General features: G+C 46.7%; 1 protein-coding gene across 3 annotated transcripts in view; it reads right to left on the reverse strand.

Annotated features, from left to right (window-relative positions):
* Positions 1 to 6427, reverse strand: part of HPCAL4 (hippocalcin like 4) — a 12701-nt gene extending 6274 nt beyond the window's left edge. The window contains exons 1-2 of one of the 3 annotated variants that reach the window (XM_021710564.1): positions 6273 to 6427; positions 13 to 182 (exon numbers count right to left, since the gene is read on the reverse strand). In XM_021710564.1, the coding sequence (XP_021566239.1) occupies positions 13 to 174 (162 nt within the window). In that variant the 5' untranslated portion in view covers positions 175 to 182; positions 6273 to 6427. The remainder of the gene's footprint in view (positions 1 to 12; positions 183 to 6272) is intronic. The other 2 variants (XM_021710563.1, XM_008054372.2) reach the window with 2 other exon arrangements.
* Between the last annotated feature and the right edge of the window lie 16043 nt (positions 6428 to 22470).

The following is a 22470-nucleotide window of genomic DNA, read 5'->3' on the forward strand; positions in this document are numbered from 1 at the left end:
GCCCCCGCCCACCTTGATGTAGAGCTGCTGGAACTCTTCCAGGTTGAGGATGCCGCTGGGGCAGTCCTTCAGGAAGCCCTTGTACCACTGCTTCAGCTCCTGCTCGCTGAACTCCGTGTTCTGAACCAGGTCCTCCAGCACCTCGGGGGCCAGCTTGCTGTTGGTCTTCCCCATGGCGGGGCCTGGGGGACAGAGGCTCTTTCCGACTTGGTCCAGGGCAAGGCCTGGACCCTCTCACACATGGGGAAGGAGGGTGGTCCCTTCCCCTCTTGACATTCCCCATAATGGGCCTCCTTTCCCCTCAGGACATCCTATATTCCACAGCAGGTTTCCTCTCCTGGCAACCCGGGCTTCAGCCTTCCAGGTTTCAGCTCTCTTCACTGAAGCTGCAGTTTGCCACAGCGTTCATCCTCTCCTCTCCTGTTCACACCTTCCATGGCTCCTTATGTCGATAGAATAAAGCCTTGGCTCTTCTCTTTGCCATTCAGGGCTTTCTGCATTCATACCCTACCCTCTTCCACAGGTCCCTCTCCTACCAAGGACCCGAGGCAGATTCCTCGTGTGTCCCTCTGGCACCCTCTCCCAAGTTTTTCCTTGAGGCCTTCCTGGGCCACCCTAGCAGGAAGTGTCTCTTCCTTCTTCTGTACAAATAGAAACCCTAGTCTGTGGCACTGATGACCCTGATTACATTCTGCTTTTCATTAACCTATTCATTCCCTGAGCATTTATGGAAACCGACTGAGCACTAGGCCCTGTGCCAGGGATGGAGACAAAGCGGACGTGAGTCAACCTTCAGTAAATCATAACTGGGTCAAAGGGGTAGATGGTGGGTTACCAAGGGCCTTCAATCCACATCAAGGAGTTTGGACTTAACCAGCAGCTCCTAGGCATTTTACAGCAAGGGCTAGGAAGAGAGCATCCATTCTACAACACTTACAAGATGCCTCCAACACGCCAGGCCCCGAACTAGGTGCTGAGACCCAGAGATAAAGTATGTGTTTTTAAATTTTTCCTTTGGTCACAGTGTGCACGATAATGTGGAGTGGGCGTGGGTAGGTAGAGCAGGGAGGGGCTTGCTACACAGTTCAGGTGAGAGATGATGATGCTAGGGTAGCGGTTGTGGAGAGATGTGGATAGACTGAGAGATGTTAGGAAGGGGCATGGGCAGGACTTGGTGATGGACTGGATGTGGGGATAAGAGAAACAGAGTTGAGAGAGAGGTGCAGATTTGGGGCTTAATGGATAGAAGTGTTGTTGCTGAGAAGCAGGTTTGAGGAGGATCAAAAGTCATTTCCCAGTGGGAACACGAGCCCCTCCAAGTGGCTTGTGCCAGGGGAAGTGTTAGTGGAGAGTGGTACAGGCCCTCCCCAGAAAGCCTGGCCAGGTCTCAAATGCTGAGTGGACACTCCTGTCTGACTTCCATGGGAGGAATGTCCCTCCAGAGCCTCCCAGGACATGGCCTGGGGAATGCCTTTGACCTGCCTAGAGTCTCTCTGGAAGAGGGTCAGACCCCCACCCTAGGGTTGCCTGTCCTTAAAATATTCTGGAAAAGGAAAACCTTGGGCTGGCAGAAGTAATTCCACTTCCACAGCCCATCCCCTGCCAGTGTGGCCTCTAATTCTTATTGCGATTAATTCTTAATCTGAGGTTGATCTGTTCCATGACCTGTCATTTGCTGGGAGACTTCAAACTAGTTACAGGTTATCTCTGGGCATCAGATTCCTCCAGTGGGCCCTGAGGAAGATCAAGGAGCAGTGAGAGTATCAACATCCTTCCGCACCTACCACCCCTAGAGAATGAGAAATCCTATGCTCTCAGAGAAAGCCAGAGAGGGGGAGGAATGCCATCTTCAGGAACCTGGGGCTTGGGCTCCAAAACAGCTATATTGGGGCTAAAGGCAAGGATGCCCTGGAACATCCATGGGCAGAAGGAGGCAGGCTCCAACCCTCTTCCAAATCCAAAGGATCTTGAAGACTTAGGGTACAGTGAAGGAAGCTGGAGAAGCCAAAGGCAGAGGTGTGTGATGGGGGAAGGCAAAGCCTTTCCTGCTGTCTCCTGTAGGATGTGTCTGCGTGAGGGGCTGGGTCTGTGTGTGGGAGCACATCAATGTATGAGGCTGCAAATCTGTCAGAGCACACGCGTCTCTCTGTGTGTGTCTGTGGCTCTCACCTTCTGCCCTTTTCTCTTCCCTACCCTGCTCTACCTTCTCTACATTTCTCTTTTTCCTGGGGTTTTACTTGGTCCCTGCTCTTTTTCTGGTCCCAGATCATTAGGACTATGCCTCCTCCTTCATTGCTTCTCATTCCCTCTACTGCTCTTAGATTATCAGAAGGTCAAAGCTGGCATTGCCCTTTAAGACCATCCCTTTATTTTAGTGAAAACTGAAATAGGAAAAAGTTCAGGGTTATGCAGCAGGTCAGTGGAAGGGTTCAGATGAGCACCAGTCTGAATCCATACCACCTGCCAAGCCACCCTCTCCAAATGGCTACTCTTGTTCAGCACAGACCTTCTCTCTCTCTCTTTTTTTTTTTTTTGAGTTGGAGTCTCACTCTGTCACCCAGACTGAAGTGTAGTGGCCGCTCCCAGCCACTGCAGCCTTGACCTGCTGTGCTCCAGCCATCCTTCCATCTCAGCCTTCCAAGTAGCTGGAACTACAGGTGCGCGCTACCACGCCCGGCTAATTTTTGATTTATTGTAGAGATGAGGTCTCGCCAAGTTGCCCAGGTGGGTCTCGAAAGGACTGACCTTCTCTACCCCCACCTGTCTTCTGGAAAAAATCATAGCTCTGATCTTCCTTTTGACCTCAGTGGGCCCATGTAAGAAGATCAAGAAACAATGAGAATATCAGCATCCTTCCCGGGTACAGTGGCTCATGCCTGTAATTCCAGCACTTTGGGAGGCCAAGGTGGGTGGACTGCTTGAGCCCAGGAGTTCAAGACCAGCCTGAGCAACATAGTGAAACCTTGCATCTACAAAAAAATCAAAAAATTAGCCAGGCATGTTGATGTGTGCCTGTAGTCCCAGCTACTTGGGATGCTGAGGTGGAAGAATTACCTGAGCCCAGGAGGTTGAGGATGCTGTGAGATATGATCGTTATGATCATACCACTGCACTTCAGCCTGGGCGACAGAGTGAGACCCCGACTCAGAAAAAAAAATCCTTCCCTACCTACCACCCTCAGAGGATGGGAAATCCTATACTCTCAGGGAAACCAGGGAGGGGGGAAGAATGTCATCCTTGGGAACCTGGAGTTATGGGCTCCAAAACAACTGCACTGAGCTCCAGGCCACAGTCTCCAATACCAGGAGATCTCCACTCCTAGGGGTGCCCACCAGCACCATTGAGTCACCAACTCTACAACCAGACTCAATCTAAACCTGAAATGGTCACACTCTCTCCATTTCCCCTTCCTCCTTTCCCTCATCCTCCAGGAGTGGGGTAGGGAAATATAATCTTAGTTTCCTTTGGTTTTTCCTTTCTACTTTTCTCTAGGTCCAACTTGCCATCAGTCTTGCTGTTTCTTACCTTGAACCCTCACTATATCCACAGCCAGGGGGTACAGCTGAGGAGGCCGAGATTCATCTGGGGCTCTGCTTGCCAAGCCATGCCCACACATACAGGGCTTACCCGCCTTGTTTTTGATCCCTCTGTTCTGAGGGAATGGCTTTTTCCCCCATAGGTACAATATAGGCTAGAGGTGGTCATGCCCATGGGTCCTCTGAAACTCTAGAATCCTCTGGAATCTGGTCTCAAGGTGCCCACCTGTCTAGCCTCCCCTCCCACTGTTCTCCTCACAGCCACGTACTCCTCTGAAGCCAGGCTTCTCACAGCCAGAGCTCATCTCACATATCTGCTTAGCTATTTTTCTCTCCCCAGAAGTCTTTTTTCTCTTCTGGGCTGACATAAGCTATAGTCAGCCTTCAGGGCCTGTCTGGAGCCCACTTCCTTACTATCAGCCTTTTCCAGCCTGGACAGTAGAGAGTCCGCAGCAAAGGGCTCAGCACTTTGGGCGTGAGCAGACCCTGTGAGGCAATGGATAGGAGGCCTACAAGTGTTAGACTTCAGTACTTTCTGACCCTCACTTGGTGCTGGACACAGCCTGACTTGGGAGAGACCTTTGCATTAAAACCCTGTCTGAGCCAGAAAAAGTTTTCAAGATCTTTTTGCTCCATAGCCAGGAGCTTATCCCCTCCCAATATGACCCAGTTCACTTTCGAGCAGCTTGGTCAGTGAGAAAAGGGCTTTTCCTGTTGCTTCTGAGTTTGCCCTACACTGGGTCCTGTCCCGCCCTCTGTACCTGCACAGAACAGCCCTGCAGAGGCCTGATGGCAGTGCCTAAGACACAGTGATGTTCAATGCATAGCTCTTGGTGGATTCTGTGAGAGGAAAAGAACCCCCTTCTTCCTCCTTGCAACTATGTCAGGCTGTTTTGTTTATCTGTGTTCTCCTGCTATCACACCCACTTCAGAGACAACGGAACCCAGATCCAGGGAAAGGAAGGGTTCACCCAAGGTCAACTACAGCCCATCAGCAGCAAAGCCAAGGCCAGAACCCAGCTGGGGGCATGTTGTACTGGAGCTGTGGCCCTGCTTACCTCTTGAGGGCTGTCCTCCAGCTGTGAAGGAGCTGGCACTGTCCCATACACAAAACCACTGCCCTTCTGTGCTCTGAGGCTTCTTCTAGAGGGTTCAGGGTTGTGGGTTTTGAATGGAGAGGAGGCAGTAGGAGTGGGAGGGACTGAAGGAGGCAATAATCCCACACCCTCAACCAGCTTCAGAGGAGCCGGTGCTGAGGCGGTTGCCATGGTGACAACAGCTCCCTGGTCAGGAGATTTTCTCTCTTTCCTCTCCTCCTTTTGCTCTTCCCTAAGCAGCAGCAGTAGCGACGGCTAAGTCTTCTCTCTCTCCTTCTCAATGTGAGGCAGGGGATGACAAATAAAAGATGGGCTCTGTGGGCCACCTCCAATTTGGAATTGTCTATGCCAGGATGGACAACTGGTAGTCTAGGAGTGACTCCTAATAGAAGGAGCCTGGAAAGTGTGTGGGAGGGGGTTGTCTGTACCAAGATGTAGGTAGAAGAAATGTCCCTTTAGTGAGAACTGAAGCCCTTCAGGCCTCCTCTCTGAAATGTCCTCCTAGCTCATGGTCCTGTTTTCCCTCAAGCAGCCAAAGAAACAGCGCCTGTCAGTGCTGGGAGACTGTTCAAGATTATCTCACTCAGTCCACCCTCTCTCCTGCCACTCTCCCCATTTCAAGAAGGCTCAGAGAAGGAAGTGACTTGGCCAAAATCAAACAGCAATTGAGGCAAAGGCAAGATTTGAGTCCAGCCCTTCTATTCTCCAGAGGCAGGCCACCTTAGGGTAAGGAGCGAAACAGTCCACATGGAGTTTTGGCATGTTCCCTACAGAGCAGCAGGAAGATGAGAGAGGGGGTGTGAATCGTCATATGAATTCGATATTTGAGAGGTAGAAGAGGGATATTGAGAGGATTTGGTGCTTGACTGTGAGGGTTGAGAAGGATGGAGGAGATGTGGAGGCCAGGGCCTTGGCAGTGACTGATAGGGTATGGGGAGTCTGCTGGGGGGTGGTGTCCCTGGTTCATCCTCCAGCCAGCCAGAACGAGAGGCCAAAATATGGGGCCTCTGCCTAGCACTGCGGGGCACTAGGGGAGAGCTGTTGAGAGAGTATCTGTGAGGAGAAAAACTGGAAGGGAGGGAAAACCCTCAGGTATGCTGTGAGCTCTCTCAGCTTGCGGGATGGGAGATGGGGACAGGGAGGAAAAAGTGGACTTTCTGTGAAGGTAGAGGCTGTATCTGGGGGCATGGACCCATGGTGTGAAGTGGGTGGGGGCTATCTGTGGAGGTGGGAGGTTACCATGGAGCTGAGCAGACTTCCCATCTCCACACAGGAGGGAGGGTGATCGGGGCCTCCTTTAGCACCAGACCACTGCACCCCCAGGTGTGTGTGTGTGTGTGTGTGTGTGTGTGTGTGTGTGTGTGTGTGTGTTAGGGGTCAGAGCAATGGCTGTTCTTACCTGAGCTGGGAATAAGGAGCCGTCTCTGTCTCCTTCCCTGCACCCATGGGGTCTGGACGGAAATGGGGGTCCCCTGCCCAGGGACAGGCCTTCCAGTTGCCACTGTTGATGGTGGAATTGGGGGCCGGGGAGTTGCATCAGGGGACAGAAGATGAGGGTAGGAATGGAGAATGGAAGGGGATGGAGCCAGAGCCTCTACCCAGTGGAATTGCCTCGAGGACCCGGTCCCACCCGCGTTACCTGAGGCCGCTCGCCGGGTCGCTGGATGCCTCCGAGCCGCGGCGGGCAGCGGGGACCGAGAATGGCTCGCGGGCTGGCGGCTGGGCTCTCCAAGGTCCGCGCGGGAGCCGCCTCCCAGCTCTTGTATCACTATGTGCCTCTCGGAGGCGATAGATTTGCATAAGCCCCGCCCTATCCCTGGCAGATTGGACGTCTATTGGCTCCCCTGGGGCAGAGTGGCAGGCGGAGTTTCAGGTGGGGATGGGTGACCAGTGAGGCCCAGTCGAAGGAGCGCGCCCCGCCCGCTCGCGCTGACCTTCCCGGAGCCGCCTGGAAAGGAGAGGGCTGTACCCCTGTTCTGAGCTTCAGACTCCGGCTCACAGTCTAAGGTGAAAAGTATCGACGATAGAAGTGAATTCGCAAAAACAACCGCACCGTTGCTATGGAAACGGGAGAACTACAGCCGAATCTCGAAGCTTTCCTTTCCTGGGCCCCAGCGGGGGTGGGGGCGGAAGAGGGGATGAGTCACAAGATGAGACCCTCCACCCATATCCCACCCCAAATTGGAGGGGGGTAAGAGGAGCTGCCGAGCAGCTGGGTGGGGGACGGAGGAGATGGAGTGGTCAGTAGTCCACGCCTTCGCGTCGCCCCCTGCATACACAACCACTCCACTCACGCCGTGGAGCCTAGAGGAGGGCGGTGGGCGTGCGCAGAGTGCAGTGTAGATGGCGAAGTACCCAACCTTATCCAGCCCCATACTAGTCGTGGATTCCCTCCAGCAAAGTCTACAGCCCTTCGTTCCTGTCTCTCCCGGGATAGGCCCATCTTATCTCTCACAGACCCGAGAGGCCTCTGGTGATCTCCCCTAGAAGACCTCCTCTGCCTAACCCATGGATCCCTCCATTCCCCACCCTCCCGTCTTCCCGTCCCGTAGACAGAGCCGGTCCCCGGCCGCCGCCAGTCTCCGGCCTCGGATGTTGATACAAACCCGAGGCGGTTTACACTGAGCGGGTCTGGAAGGTTTCAGGGCCCCGGGAACACCTCCTCCTTGCACTTGGGGGTCTCCCCAAAGCCCAGCCCAGCCCCCCCCGGGCTGCACTGGTGTCTTAGAGTGCCCGTCCCAAGGCAGTGGGAAGGAACCCTTTTGCCACAAACTAGGGGCGAATGGGGAGCAGATATCCCCCGGCAGGGCCACGTGCGGAGGAGGAACTTCTAAGGATCTGTCAAACCTGAGGGCGGGGCGTCTGGGGATTGGTCGAATGGGAGCACGGATGCTGCTGGGCGGCGGTGAAGAGGAGGGCCTTCTGGCCTGGCCGCTAATGTAGAGGTGGGCGGAGCAATGGGGGATGGGTCAGACCTGCCGCGTGGAAGCGGGGAATCTGGGGCTGGTCTCAGAAACGCCCCGCCAGGCTCGCTGGGAAGGAACGAGTGGACTTCCCTTTTCCTTAGGAACCGTCCCATCCCCTTTTGAAACGGTTTCGCTCTACCATTCTCCAGGCTGCGGGCTATGTCAGCTCTCTGGGGCCTTAGCAGAGAGCCAGGGCCTCCAGTGCACCTACAGCTTTAGGTAGAAGACGCATCCCTGACACCGTCGGTTGGTGACTCACAAGAGACAGGTGTTTGAAAGACCTTACTCTTTCACTTCCCGGCCAGCTTCTCAGCTCTGGGACCTGGGGACCCCAGTAGATGGGCAAGGAAGTGGGGAAATGCAATATGGGTTGCTGGAAGTGGTATCTGAAACCCTAAAATGGAGTCACGTTTTTGCCAATGGTTCCATATGTGACCATGAGCAAGAAGAGTTTTCTCACTCTGGACCTCCTAGTCTGTAAAATGTGGGAGCTGATACAGGAGGCCCAGAGGAGAAAAGAAAGAATTTCAGCTAGGAAGGTGAATAAAGACTGTCACTGTGGTCAGACTTATGTGGGCATGAATCTGACTGCTCCACTTAGAGTTCTGAGTTCCTTAACAATAGCTAATATATGTTGAGGGCTTACTTTGTGCTGTGTGCTGTTCTAGCTATATATGTATTACTTAATTTATTCTTCATAAGAACTCTATGAGACAGTTACTATTACTACTCCCACTTAACAGATGAGGAAATCGAGGCACAAAGCAGTTAAGCAACTGGCCCAAGTTCACATTGCTAGTAGAGAGAGCTATAGAGCTGTGACTTTAATCACAGCGATCTAGTCTCAGAGCCCTCACTCCTAGCCAGGACACAATATTGCCTCTCCTTATGATCCTTCAAGTCCTTTAGGGGAGGGACCTTGGGTTGAAATATTTGCTTCAGATTCCCCAAGGCATTGGAAAAGCAAAGTCCAGCCTCCTGGGAGCAGCCTGTCTGCCTCAGGTTAGCAAGATATGGGTTCCAGCAGTACACTTTAGAACTGGAAGTACTGAAAACAAGAACCCCTCTTGAACTGAAAGGGAGCGACTGTGTGGCTTCTCCTGAACATGCCCTTCTCCATGAATCATCCTGGGGGCCTGTGACTATTCCTGAACTGCCAGTTATAACCCATCTTTACCTGTTCATAATACTCAACTCTGAGACCCTGATTTTTTTGGGTCAGTGTCACACTTTGTCACCTAAGCTGGAGTGCAGTGGTACAATCACGGCTCACTGCAGCCTCGAGCTCCTGGGCTCAGGTAATCCTTCCAAATAGCTAGGACTATAAGTGCATGCCACCACATTTGGCTCATTTTTAAATTTTTTGTAGAGATGACATCTTGCTATGTTGCCTAGGCTGTCTCTAACTCCTGGACTCAAGCAATCATCCTGCTTCGGCTTCCCAAAATGTTGGCATTATAGGCGTGAATCACCATGCCAGCCATGAGACCCTGATCTTGATCTTGCCTCTGTCCTCTTCAGTTTGATGTTTAAAGCAGTAACAGCTGACATTGCCTGAGTTGCTTCACTATGTACCAGACTCTCTGTTAAGTGCTTTATCTGCATCTTCTTAATGACAAAGATGATTACTGTCAGGGGTGATAGTAAAAATATCTAACAACCCATTCAGACATGAGCATTACCAATTAGAACAGATGCTGGCCTTAGTGCTAGATGAAGGTCTTAGTAGCTCTCTGTTCGGCCAAGAGATAACACTTAAGTTATTGGATCAGTGGGGTGGGCAGAGGAAAAGCTAGGGTGGTTTAGAGTCAAAGACTATGGCTGTTTACCAATCACTTTGGAAGTATTCTGCTGTTTTAACAATTCAGTGCTTCTAGTGCACAGGGACTGAGTTTCAGCCCTCTGGTAGCATTACTTTATTTTAAGACAGAGGATGAAGGCTCAGAAGAGGTTAGAAAATCTGTCCATTGTAACACAGCTCATTAGTCACAGAACTGGGATTCCAACCTAGGTCTGACTTCAGAGCCCACGCTCTTAAGAACTGGATGACCTGTATTCTTGGGAAGAGATAGCATCCAGAACTGAGTTGGGGTTTCTGTTATTATGCAGCTGAAGGCTGAGCCAGAGGAATGTAATTTAAGTTTAGTGGCTTTATCGTGACCTTACTGTTCTTGGTCTTGGAACCTTGGCAAATATCTCTCCCACTTTGTTGAAGGAGCAAGCCATGCAGAATGAGGAAGGTAGAGCTGTGTGGAAGAAGGACAGGGTGGCTGTGCAGGATGCCCCAAAAGTGGCACGAAGGGAGTTGAGCCCAGAAGAGCTTCAGGGAGGGCAAAGGTCTGCAGGCAGTGGTCACTTCTATTTGCTTCACCTAAATGCTAGCATTTCTCTCCTCCTTGGTCCTGAACAGTGCCTTGATGATGGATAATGCCCTTCTGATTCCCTGGGCTTTCTCTGCCTTGGCTAGTGCAGCCTGGTGACAGCTGGAATTCCCCTAAGTCCTAGATAGTTCACAGTCTCCTTTGTGGTTGGGAGAAAGTGAGATTACCAGAGCTTGGTTCCTTCCTTTTCCATTGGCTAAGCAGGAAATTTTAGTCGTCCAAGGTAGAAAAATCAGTCAATCAATTTCTCTCTCTCTCTCTCTCTCTCTCTCTGTCTCTGTCTCTCTCTCTGCTTGTTAATACATTGTGACTAAAAAAAAATTATACAGAATGATAAAGGAAGAGTGGAAGTTTCCAATAATTCCTTGAGTGATAATTGCAGGGGACCTTGTGTTTTTGCCTGTCCTGCACCTATTTCCTCTTCTTCTTCTACTGAAGAAGCCCGGGTTTGCATTCCAGTTTTACGACTTACCAACTGTGTGACCACAGGCAAGTTACTTTATCTCTCTGTGTCTCAGTTCCCTCATAGAGATAATAACAGCACCTACTTCATAGGGCTACTCAGGATTAAAATGAACTAATATATGCAAAGTGCTTTTACTTTGGAGAATTATAATATACAGCAATAGTGCCCTATTGTGTACAATCTTGGTGGGAATTGTCAATCTAGGTGTCCTGCCTTTGGACAAGATTTTGACATATGCTGCAAGCAAAGCTAAATAGTATCTTCCCTCCACCCCCCAGTGAATCTGAATCTTGAGTAAAGTGACTCAATGGTAGGCACTGGTGGGCACTGGTTTATTCCAGGGCAGTACACTAATAACCCTGTCCGTTCATTCCTGCTGTCTGAACCCCCAGGGACCACTCTGGTACACGTTCTTTCCAAGACCTACTTTTTCTGCTTTTCCTTCCCCAAATTTCTTTTAAACTTAAGTTATCTAGAGGTGATTTCTGTTTGCTTGCAAAGAACACATATTGCAAAGGTCAGAAAATCCAGCCCACAATGGGGTAGGCCAAAAGAGAAAATGTAATGGCTTAAGTAAGGGGGAAAAAAAACAGAAGTAGATTGGACTTTAGGGATGGCTGGATTCAGGGGCTTAAACAACATGATTAATAGCTGACCTCTTTCCAGGGCTCAGCTTTACTCTCCTGAGTGCTGACTTCATTCTTTAGATCTACATAAAGGCAAAATATCTACCAGCATCTCCAGGCCAACATCTTCTCAGATTGGAGCCTCACAGAAAAGAGGAGAATGTCTTCTCTTTCCCAGTACAGACTGTCAAAAGTCCTAGGCTGGTTCTGATTGGCTTGATTTGGGGCCTATGCTAATTTCAGAATCAATTACTGAAGATAGGGGATGCAGTGCTCTGATTGGCCAGGGTTGAGTTAATTTCTTACATCTAAAACTGGGAAGTCAAGTACCCAGAGTAAGGGAAAAGGGTGTTCCTACCAAGAGAGGGGGAATAGATGATGGGTGGCAAAATCAACAGAGGTGCATAGAGTTTATAAAAACACATACAAGCTGTACTATTAGGATGCTGAGAGTAAACAGACAGCACTCAAAGGGATAATTGAAGATAGGTCAATGAGGGAACTATTTACACAGGTATGACGGGGTCGACAGAAATCAACAAGGCATTGTCAAGCATCTTGGAACTAGCAACAGTGCAGATCCAGTACCATCCCTAGGCCTCAAGGGCAAAGGGAAGGAGCAGAGCTGTTATTGGAAGAGAGAGCTTTTCAGTGGGAGCTGTGGTCTTTGGTTAAGAAACACAGTCACTGCCAACATATGACCTGGTACAGACAAATTATGGGTGGGTAGAAAGAATACCTTGACCTCCTTCTGTTCCCATATGTCATTCTCCTACTGTGTCTTCAATTGGCCAACCCCAACATGAAGCCAGAAAACAAAGAAACCCAGTTAGTTCAGTTCATACACAGCCTCCTGGGGCACAGAGCAGGGTGGATTAGAGTAGAGAGTGGTGGCAAACAGAAAAAAAATTATACACACACACACACACACACACACACACTACATCTATATATATGTGAAATATCTATCTTTACATTTATCCAAGTGCATAGACTTCTAAGTCAGACAGATCTTGAACAACATACCTAACCTCTCTGCAATTCAGTTACCTAGTCTGTAAATAACAGGAACTACTTGTGTGAGGATTCCATCAGAATCAAGTGCTTAGTAGAGTGTCTGGCATGAATATGCACATAAATATATAAACTATGATTGCTAAAATGTCATAGTAATCCCGGGCTCGGTGGCTCAGCCTGTAATCCCGCGCCTTTGGGAGGCTGAGTTGAGTGAATTGCCTGAGCCCATGCGTTCAAGATCCGCCTGGGCAACTTGGCGAGACCTCATCTCTACAATAAATCAAAAAATTAGCCGGGCGTGGTAGCACGCGCCTGTAGTTTCAGATACTTGGAAGGCTGAGGCGGAAGGATCACTGGAGCCCAGCAGGTTGAGGCTGCAGTGGCCGGGAGCGGCCACTGCACTCCAGTCTGGGCGACAGAGTGAGACTCCAACTCAAAAACAAAAACAAAAACCACAAGATGTCATAGTAGTTGAGGAAAAGGCTAAGCTGCTATAATAAATAGATCCAAACATACAATAATCAAGTGCAATTGAAATTTATTTTTTGTTTACATATAGTCTAGGGTCAGTATCAGGTTTATGAGTGGTTCTCCACCTTGTGGGGATTTGAAGACCTAGTCTCCTTCCACCTTGTGCTTCTACCATCCCTTGGAGTCTCCAGCCAGGGACCGAGGAAAGAGAAAGTGGAGAAGGCACATCTGCTTCTGAAGGGTTTGCTCTGGAAGTGGCATACATCACTTCTCACATTCCAGGGAAAGCAAAATCCATTCTAGTATATCAGGAGGAGAATTTAATACATGAGATTAGATACAAAAGCATGAAAAGTGCTGCAGGAGCAAAATGCAGATGGTGAGGTTACCCAGAGATTTCTAATTGGAGGAAGCCATTGCCACTCCTAAGGTTGAGGGGCAACAGGGAAAAGGATGCAGCCATTGCTGTCGGTAAGAGTACTGCTGTCGCCATGAAAACCATAACTACTACTGTCCTGCAGGAAGCCAGGAGCTCACACTGTCACGGATGCTGCAGTCTGGAAGTCTAAAATCACCTGCTGCTGTGGCTGTCACGCCAGAGCTAGAGGTCATGAGTATATTCAAATGGTTCACTTTCCCAAAGCTCTGGGAGGGGGATCACTAAGAATTAGCTCATGAAGTTTTGGGGTATCCTCAGGAAGGAAAGTTGGACCCATTTCCCAGTTGTATATCAGCTGAACCATGGGTATGTTGATCTGCCTCAATGCTGCAATGGCAAGTGTTGAATGAGGTGGGAAGAAGGAGAGATGTGGTGGCAATGCCAATTGGAGAGGGTAAGGATTGTGCCCTTGAGTGGTCAATTTCCAAGAGTTACAGAAGATAGGTTCCATAGTCTAGTGCCAATCAATGGAATTTTTTGCAATTATGGAGATATTCTGTATCTGTCTAATAAAGTAGCTTGGTAGTCACTTAGGACTATTGAGCACTTGAAATGTAACTCCTACAAATGAGGAAATAAATTTAATTTTTTATTTAATTCTAATTTAAATAATCACATGTAGGTTGTAGTTATTAGATTGGACTGCACAGTTATAGACTCTGAAGCTGGGGGTGAAAAGACTAGATAGGATTGGGAACTGTAAGTTTACTGGAACTCCTGCAAAGGAACAAGGTATGTTGCCAACTGGACATCTGTAGAATGTATTTTGGTTTCAAGAGACCACTGATACCTAAAAGAATGACTTAGGATTGAGTATCTCGCCAGCAAGGCCTGTAGAGAGCTTGTTGCCAGCTCAGAGTGTTCAGACAGTAAATGAGATTAGGGGAGGCAAGGCTGAAATTCAGCCACCATACCAATTTTAAAATATTAAGATATTTCCACATCAGCTAGTAAATAGCCACTTCTTCAAGTTCCTCCTGACACCCCAGCTACCCTGGCCCCACCCCCAGGACTCCTAGGACTTATAAACTATCTAGTGGAATCTCTGCTGCCCCCTACCTCCGGCCTGGCACAACAGGGAGCTTTCAGGACCCTGCTCAGGGATTGGCGGGTGATGTTCTGATGGGTTAGTGCCTGTGCCATTCTGGTTGTTAAATATTTGGAACATCACTCATGAACTTGGACACAGAAAACTACACATAGATGATTACTCACGCAGAGAAATCACCATTATGAGCCACAGGAAGCCGCCTGCCCCAACTCACCATGAACAGTCACGTGAGAAAGACTTTTTTCCCTTTCTCATCCTCGTTAAAACCCACAGTAGAGAAGCAGTAACAAGGAAGGGGGTAGGTGTGTAAAATCTCCCTACCTATCCTCAGCCACCAGAGACTTAAATCTGTCCTTCGTGAGAAGGGGACTGGGAAAAAGAGCTTTGGGTCAAATATAAAAATGAAAATTTAGCTAATTTGGATGTAACTGTAGTAGCTAAAAGTGATTAAAATTGTGGGCTCTGGATTGGGGTCAGGATGGGTGGGAGAGTGACAGGAATCAGCACCTTTGATCCTGGTGCTGACTTCCTTATTGGCCTCCCTCACCTGTCTGCTGTCACCAACCCCTAGCACAGCCTCCTGCTTATTTAGAAAACCAGGATAAGACTAGAACCTCCCTTACAAGAATGTTGTGGAGATCCAATACAAATAATGCATCTTAAGTGCTAGAACATTGTTTGGCACATGCACAGTTAATACATGTTTGCTATTGATATTACTCTTATGTCATTGATCACAGAACAAAAGGGCCAGAGATAGACCCCCAGGAGGATGTATAGACAAGTTTCAGACCACAAGAACTCTTTCAGGGACCCTAAGAGTTGCAGTTCTGAAGCTGGATAGGGAGGATAGCTGGATATCTTCCTGGGAGGGTCTGTGGTACTCCTGAGGATGGAAAGTTCTAGAGACCAGAACATGGGGGTAGCCCAGGAAATGGAAGCCATTCCTGATGCCCAGGATGTTGGGAGTAGAACCAGGTCATGGCAGAGAAGGTGAAGCATCTTGGTGAGAAAATCCATCTCTGAGCATTTGTGACCTCTGGGAATGCCCAGTTTGCTATGAGGACCCAGTAATGGTCTGATTGACTCACAGGTGCTGGGGGCCAAGCAGGGATCCTTAGGTGCATATATTAGAGACCAAGGGGACATTAAGGGATTACACCCAACCAGGATATTTGTTAGTCTTTGTACCTGACCCTTTGGGTACCTCAAGACCATGTATACAGTAGGGATTGACATGTTGTGGACCTGGAAGATTAGACTAGCAGTTAAGACTATGATCCAGGGCCAGATGTGGTGGTTCCCAGCACCTTGGAAGACCAAGGCAAGAGAATCACTTGCACCCAGGAGTTCAAGGCCAGCCTAGGCAACATAGTGAGACCTCATCTCTACAAAAATAATAAATGAAAAAGTTAGCTGGGCCTGGTGACATGTGCCTGTGGTTCTAAGCTACTGGTGAGGCTGAGGCAGAAGGATCACCTGAGCCCAGGAGGTTGAGGCTGCAATGAGCCGTGATCGTGCCACTGCCCTTCACTCTGAGCAACAGACCCGCCTGGGCAACTTGATGAGACCTCATCTCTACAATAAATTTTTTAAAAAATTAACTGGGTGTGGTAGCGCGCGGCTGTAGTTCCGGCTACTTGGAAGGGTGAGGTGGAAGGATCGCCAGAGCCCAGCAGGTCAAGGCTGCAGTGGCCGGGAGCGGCCACTGCACTCCAGTCTGGGCAACAGAATGAAACTCCGACTCAAAAAATAAAAATAAAAAGACACTGTCTCTAAGCCATTTATGAGGGATCTCTGCCCCCATAACCCAAGCACTTTCCACTACGCCCTGTCTCCAACATTGGAGATCACATTTCAACATGAAGCTTGAAGGGACAAACAGCTTTTACTTGACTGATTTATCCTTAGGGTCTTTTTAACCTTTAAATTTTGCTTCTCATAAAGTCCAGATGTATTACTTTAAAAAATCTTCTATCTCATAGACATTGCCTTAAAAGAGTGGTTTCTCAGTTTTTGTCTAAGGTATTTCATCCATTGACCAAAATATGGCAGCCTAATAACACTGCTATCAAGGTGTAAAATGTTGTTAACATTTTGGTATGAATCTTTTTAGGTTATACACCTATCTACTCGTCTGTCTTTCTGCCTATCTATCTAAAATGATATATCTATATTTATCTACTTATAATTTTCAAACTGCGTTTCTCAATATATTTTGATAATACTTCCAAGACAAATATATTTTTCTATAAAATCATTTTTAATGAGCTTTCTACTTTATATATGCATCCTCATTTATTTAATTGATCTACTCTCATTAGACTTTTAATTGTTGCTTACAGTTTTCCGCTATTATAAGTCATGGTGGAGAGAATATACTTATGACTAAGTATTAGCTCACACCCATGATTTACCCCTAGGATAAATTCAAGGAGAGGAAACTGCTCAATCAAGGGGTATGAGCTCTTTAAAAATTTTTCATCAAGTTTTTTAGCATGAAATATATTCTCATGGGATAAGGTACAAAAGAGTGCACAGTGAGGTCTCTCTCTGTTCCACACACCTCCCCTCCCACAAGTCTCAGCCATCCATTTTCCCTCCCCAAGGGTAACTCATATTATCAGTTGTTAGCAATATCTTTAAAGTTATTGACATAAGACATCAAATTGCTTTCCAGAAAAAGTGCAGTGGAAGAACGTGCCTGTCTTACAGCAACTTTACTATGATTTAGTATTTTTAATTTGATTCTTACATTTAAATTTTGATAAAATTTTAAAAATTTAATTCCACTTTATTTATTTATTTATTTATTTATTTATTTATTTTTTTTAGTTGGAGTCTCACTCTGTTGCCCAGGCTGGAGTGCAGTGGCACGCTCCTCACCACTGCAGCCTTGACCTGCTGGACTCAGGTGATCCTTTCACCTCAGCCTTCCAAGTAGCTGGAACTACAGGCACGTGCTGCTGCGCTCAGCTAATTTTTTGATTTATTGTAGAGACGAGGTCTCACCATGTTGTCCAGGCTGGTCTTGAACCAGTGGGCTCAGGCAATCCTCTCGTCTCAGCCTCCCAAAGTGCTGGGATTATAGGCTTGAGCCACCACGCCCAGCCCCACTTTTTAGTTTTTCTCTTTTTTGTTACAAAAGAAATTTATGCTTATTGTAATAAATTCAAACAATAAAGGAAAATATAGAATATTCCCTCCCGCCCCACCCAAATCCTATTGCCTTCCTCAAGGGCATCATTAGTTAAGTTTGGGGTCTTTCGTTACTTCCTTCCATTTATTCCATTTGCAAGCGCGCACACACACACACACACACACACACACACACAAGCTTGCTTTTAATTCAGTTAACCATTCTCACCAAGTGTGGTGGCTTATGCCTGTAATCTCAACACTTTGGAATGTGGAGGTGAGAGGAATGCCTGAGTCCAGGGGTTCAAGACCAGCCTGGGCAACTTAGTGAGACCTAGTATCTACAAAATCAAAAAATTAGTGGAGGCTTTGTTGAAGATGAGTTCGTTGGGAAATTGAGGTTTTGCTTTCAGAATCTCTATCCTGTTCCTTTGGTCTATATACCTGTTCTTGTACCAATACAAGGCTGTTTTGATTATTGTAGCCTTGTAATAAAGTTTAAAGTCGGAAGTGTGATACCTCCTGCTTTGTTTCTTTTGCTAAGAATTGTTTTGGCTATTCATGGTCATTTACGTTTCCATATGAATTTCTGTATTGTTTCCAGGTCTGAGAAGAATGATGTTGGTAATTTACTGAGTATAGTGTTAAATATGTAGATTACCTTGGGTAGGATGAGCATCTTAACAATGTTGATTATTCTAATCTATGAGTATGGAATATTTTTCCATTTGTTTGTATCATCTTTGATTTCTTTGAGCAATGCTTTGTAGTTTTTGTTTGTAAAGGTCTTTCACCTCTCTAGTTAGGAAGATGCTGAGGTATTTATTTCTTTTTTTCTTTCCTTTTTTTTCTTTTTTTGGTGTCTATTTGAATGGGATTATGCTTTTTATTTGGTTCTCTGGCTGTTTGTTGTTGGTGTATAAGAATGCATCTGTCAGGTCGGGCTTGGTGGCTCAGCCTGTAATCCCACGCTTTGGGAGGCCGAGGTGAGTGAATTGCCTGAGCCCGCGGGTTCGAGACCCGCCTGAGCAACTTGGCGAGACCTCGTCTCTACAATAAAAATCAAAAAAATGAGCCGGGCATGGTAGCGCGCACCTGTAGTTCCAGCTACTTGGAAGGCTGAGGTGGAAGGATCGCTGGATCCCAGCAGGTCGAGGCTGCGGTGGCCGGGAGCGGCCACTGCACTCCAGTCTGGGAGACAGAGTGAGACTCCAACTCAAAAAAAAAAAAAGAATGCAACTGTCAGCCAGGCTCAGTGGCTCAGCCTGTAATCCCGCGCCTTGGGAGGCTGAGGTGAGTGGATTGCCTGAGCCCGTGGGTTCGAGACCCGCCTGGGCAACTTGGCGAGACCTCATCTCTACAACAAATCAAAAATCAGCCGGGCGTGGTAGCGCGCACCTGTAGTTCCAGCTACTCGGAAGGCTGAGGCGGAAGGATTGCCAGAGCCCAGCAGGTTGAGGCTGCGGTGGCCGGGAGCGGCCACTGCACTCCAGTCTGGGCAACAGAATGAGACTCCAACTCAAAAAAAAAAAAGAATGCAACTGTCTTTTGCACGTTTATTTTGTATCCTGAGATTTTGCCAAAGTCCTTTATCAGTACAAGCAGGTTTTTGACAGATTCTCTTGGATTTTCGAGGTATACAATCATATCGCCAGCAAAGAGGGACAACCAACTCATCTTCAACAAAGCTGCCACTAACAATCACTTGGGAGAAGAGAACTTATTCAGTAAATGGTGCTGGGAAAACTGGCTGACCACATGCAGAAGATTAAAACAAGACCCCTACCTATCACCAAATATAAAAATCAACTCTAAATGTATCAAAGACCTAAACATAAAACCTCAAACTATAAGAACCTTAGGAAATGCAGGAGACACCCTTATGGAAATTGGAACTGGCAACCAATTCCTGATCAAAACCCCAAGTGCCCATGCCATAAGAGATAAGATAGACAAGTGAAATCTCATCAAACTGACAAGCTTCTGCAAAGCAAACAAACCATCGAGAGAGTAGGGAAACAGCCCAAAGAATGGAGAAAAATACTTGCCAATTGTATATCTGACAAAGGCCTAACAGTTAGGATATACAAGGAACTCAAAAGTGTCGAAAAGAAAAAAACAACAGCCCTATTAAAAAGTTGATAAAAGATATGAATAGACACATCTCAAAAGAAGACATACGAGCAGCCAACAGATACATGAAAAATGCTCAGCTTCACTAATCATCAAAGAAATGCAAATTAAAACCACACTGAGATACCACCTAATTCCAGTCAGGATGACCATCATCAATAACTCAAAAAACAACAGATGCTGGAGAAGATGCAGGGAAAAGGGAACACTTCTACTCTGTTAGTGGGAGTGTAAACTACCACAACCTCTGTGGAAAACAATGTGGTGATTCCTGAAAGATCTGAAAACCAACCTTCCATACAACCCAGCAATCCCTCTTCTGTGAATATACCTGGAGAAACTCAAATCACTCTATGAAAAAGATACCTGCACATGCATGTTTTTATTGCAGCATTATTCACAATAGCAAAAGCATGGAACCAACCGTGCTGCCCATCAAAAGTGGACTGGATTTTTTTAAATGTGGTACACATACACAATGGAATATTGCGCAGCCATAAATGAGGACAAAATTATGAACTTAACAGCAACTTGAATTTGGAGTCTATAATACTCAGTGATCTATCAAAGGAACAAAGTACTGAGTACCACATGCTCTCACTCATAAGTAGATCCTGAACAATTATCATAATACTATAAGAAAGGAATTGGCACTAGTGGAAAACTGTCAGGGGAGAGACGGAAGGTACACTTCATCAATAAGGTTACCTTACCTCAAACCAGGTGAAGTGGGGACCAAAGTGAGGACCAAACTTTACCTGACCATTTGTATACCTAACCCTGAATTGTACTCCAAATTTTTTTTTTAATTAGTTGGGTGTGGTGGTGCACACCTGTGGTTCCAGTTACTTGGAAGGCTGAGGAGGAAGGATTACCTGAACCCAGCAGGTCGAGGCTGCAGTGGCCATGAGAGTACCACTGCACTCCAACCTGGGCAATCATTTGTACTGATCTTCCATTTTTCACTGTGAGAAACTTTGCTTAATAAACATGTACATATATTGAATGTCTTCTCCAGAGTAGGTGTCTAGTATTGCTCTTTACCAGTTAACATTCCCATTGCAGCATAGGAAACCGGTTATTTCCTACACCTTGGTCCAAATTGAGTATCATCTACCTTTGAAATTTTCCAGCTTAATTAAAAATAATATTTTGTTATTGATTTGACTCATGTTCCCTGGTTTTTACTATGGCTGAATATCTTTTCATATGAGTTTTGACCTCTCATATTTATTTTTTACTGGCCTTTTTATACCCTTGAACTAGTTTTGAACTGTATTATCTTTTTTTATTAATTTGTAATATATACTTATATGCTACAGGTAAAATGTTTTCATATATTTTCTCAGTCTGTGTCTTTTAGTTTTGTTTAGGATGTTTTTGGCATACAGAAATTTCTCAGTAAAACCTCCACTAATTTTTTTATTTTGTAGAGACACAGTCTCACCAAGTTGCCCAGGCTGGTCTTGAACCCCAGGACTCAGGCAGTTCTCTCACCTCTACCTCCCAAAGTGCTGGGATTATAGACGTGAGCAACCGCACTCGGTGAGAATGGTTAAATTAATTAAAAGCAAGCTTGTGGTGTGTGTGTGTGTGTGTGTGTGTGTGTGTGTGTGTGTGTGTGTTTGCAAATGAAATAAATGGAAGGAAGTAAGGAAACGTAACATAAGAAAATTTATCATCCATTTCTACATTTTCTTCTGGTATTTTTATAGCTTTTTTTTGTATGTTCAGATATTTGCTCAATCTGGCATTTGATTTGATATATGTTGTGAGAGGGATATACAACTTTATTTTTTTCCTTCTTTTGTTTTAAAAAATCTATTTCTAAATAGGTTGAATTCATTTTTGTATGATCTAGGTGCAAATAGAGACATTTCCATTCTTCTCAGACCTGGAAATGACAGTACAGAAATTCATATGGAAACATAAACAAGGCTGGGCTTGGTGGCTCAGCCTGTAATACCAGCACTTTGGGAGGCCGAGGTGAGTGGATTGCCTGAGACTGCGGGTTCGAGACCTGCCTGGGCAACTTGACGAGACCTCATCTCTACAACAAATCAAAAATTAGCCAGGCGTGGTAGCGCGCATCTGTAGTTCCAGCTACTTGGAAGACTGAGGCGGAAGGATTGCCGGAGCCCAGTAGGTCGAGGCTGCGGTGGCCGGGAGTGGCCACTGACTCCAGTCTGGGCGACAGAGTGAGACTCCAACTCAAAAAAAAAAAAGAAACATAAACAACCACGAATAGCCAAAACAATCCCTAGCAAAAGAAACAAAGCAGGAGGTATCATACTTCCAGACTTCAAAATTTACTATAAGGCAAAACAGCCTGGTATTGGTACAAGAACAGGCACATAGACCAATGGAACAGAGTAGAGATCCCAGAAGCAAAGCCTCAATTCCTCAACCACCTCATCTTTGACAAAACTTCCGACAACAACCACTAGAGAGAGGAGAATCTATTCAGTAAATGGTGCTGGGGAAACTGACTGACCACGTGCAGAAGATTGAAAAGTGCCCCTACCTATCACCATACATAAAAAGTAACTCTAAATGGATCAAAAACCTAATGAAAAACCTCAAACTATAAGAATCTTGGAAAACACAGGAGATACCCTTATGGAAATTGGAACTGGCAACCAATACCTATTCTGAACCCTAAAGGCCATTACCTTAAGAATTAAGATAGACAAGTGGGGCCTCATTAAACTAACAAGCTTCTGCAAAGCAAAAGAAACCATCAAGAGAGCAGGGAGACAGCCCACAGAGTGGGAAAAAATATTTGCCAAGTGTATATCTGACAAAGGCCTAACATCTAGGATCTATAAGGAAGTCAAACATGCCAAAAGGAGGAAAACTGCCCCATTAAAAAGTGAGCAAAAGACATGAATAGACACGCCTCAAAAGAAGATATATGGGCAGCCAACAGACGCGTGAAAAAGTGCTCAACCTCACTCATCATCAGAGAAATGCAAATCAAAACCATATGAGATACCACCTAACCCCAGTAAGTATGGGCGTCATTAATAAAACAAACAACAACAGATGCTGGTGAGGATGTGGAGAAAAAGGAACGCTTCTACACTGCTGGTGGGAATGCAAACTAGTGCAACCTCTCTGGAAGACGGTGTGGTGATTCTGAAAGAAAT

The sequence above is a fragment of the Carlito syrichta genome, unplaced genomic scaffold, assembly GCF_000164805.1.
Source record: "Carlito syrichta isolate Samal-C Ts95f unplaced genomic scaffold, Tarsius_syrichta-2.0.1 Scaffold289848, whole genome shotgun sequence".
Classification (NCBI taxonomy): Eukaryota; Metazoa; Chordata; class Mammalia; order Primates; family Tarsiidae; genus Carlito; species Carlito syrichta.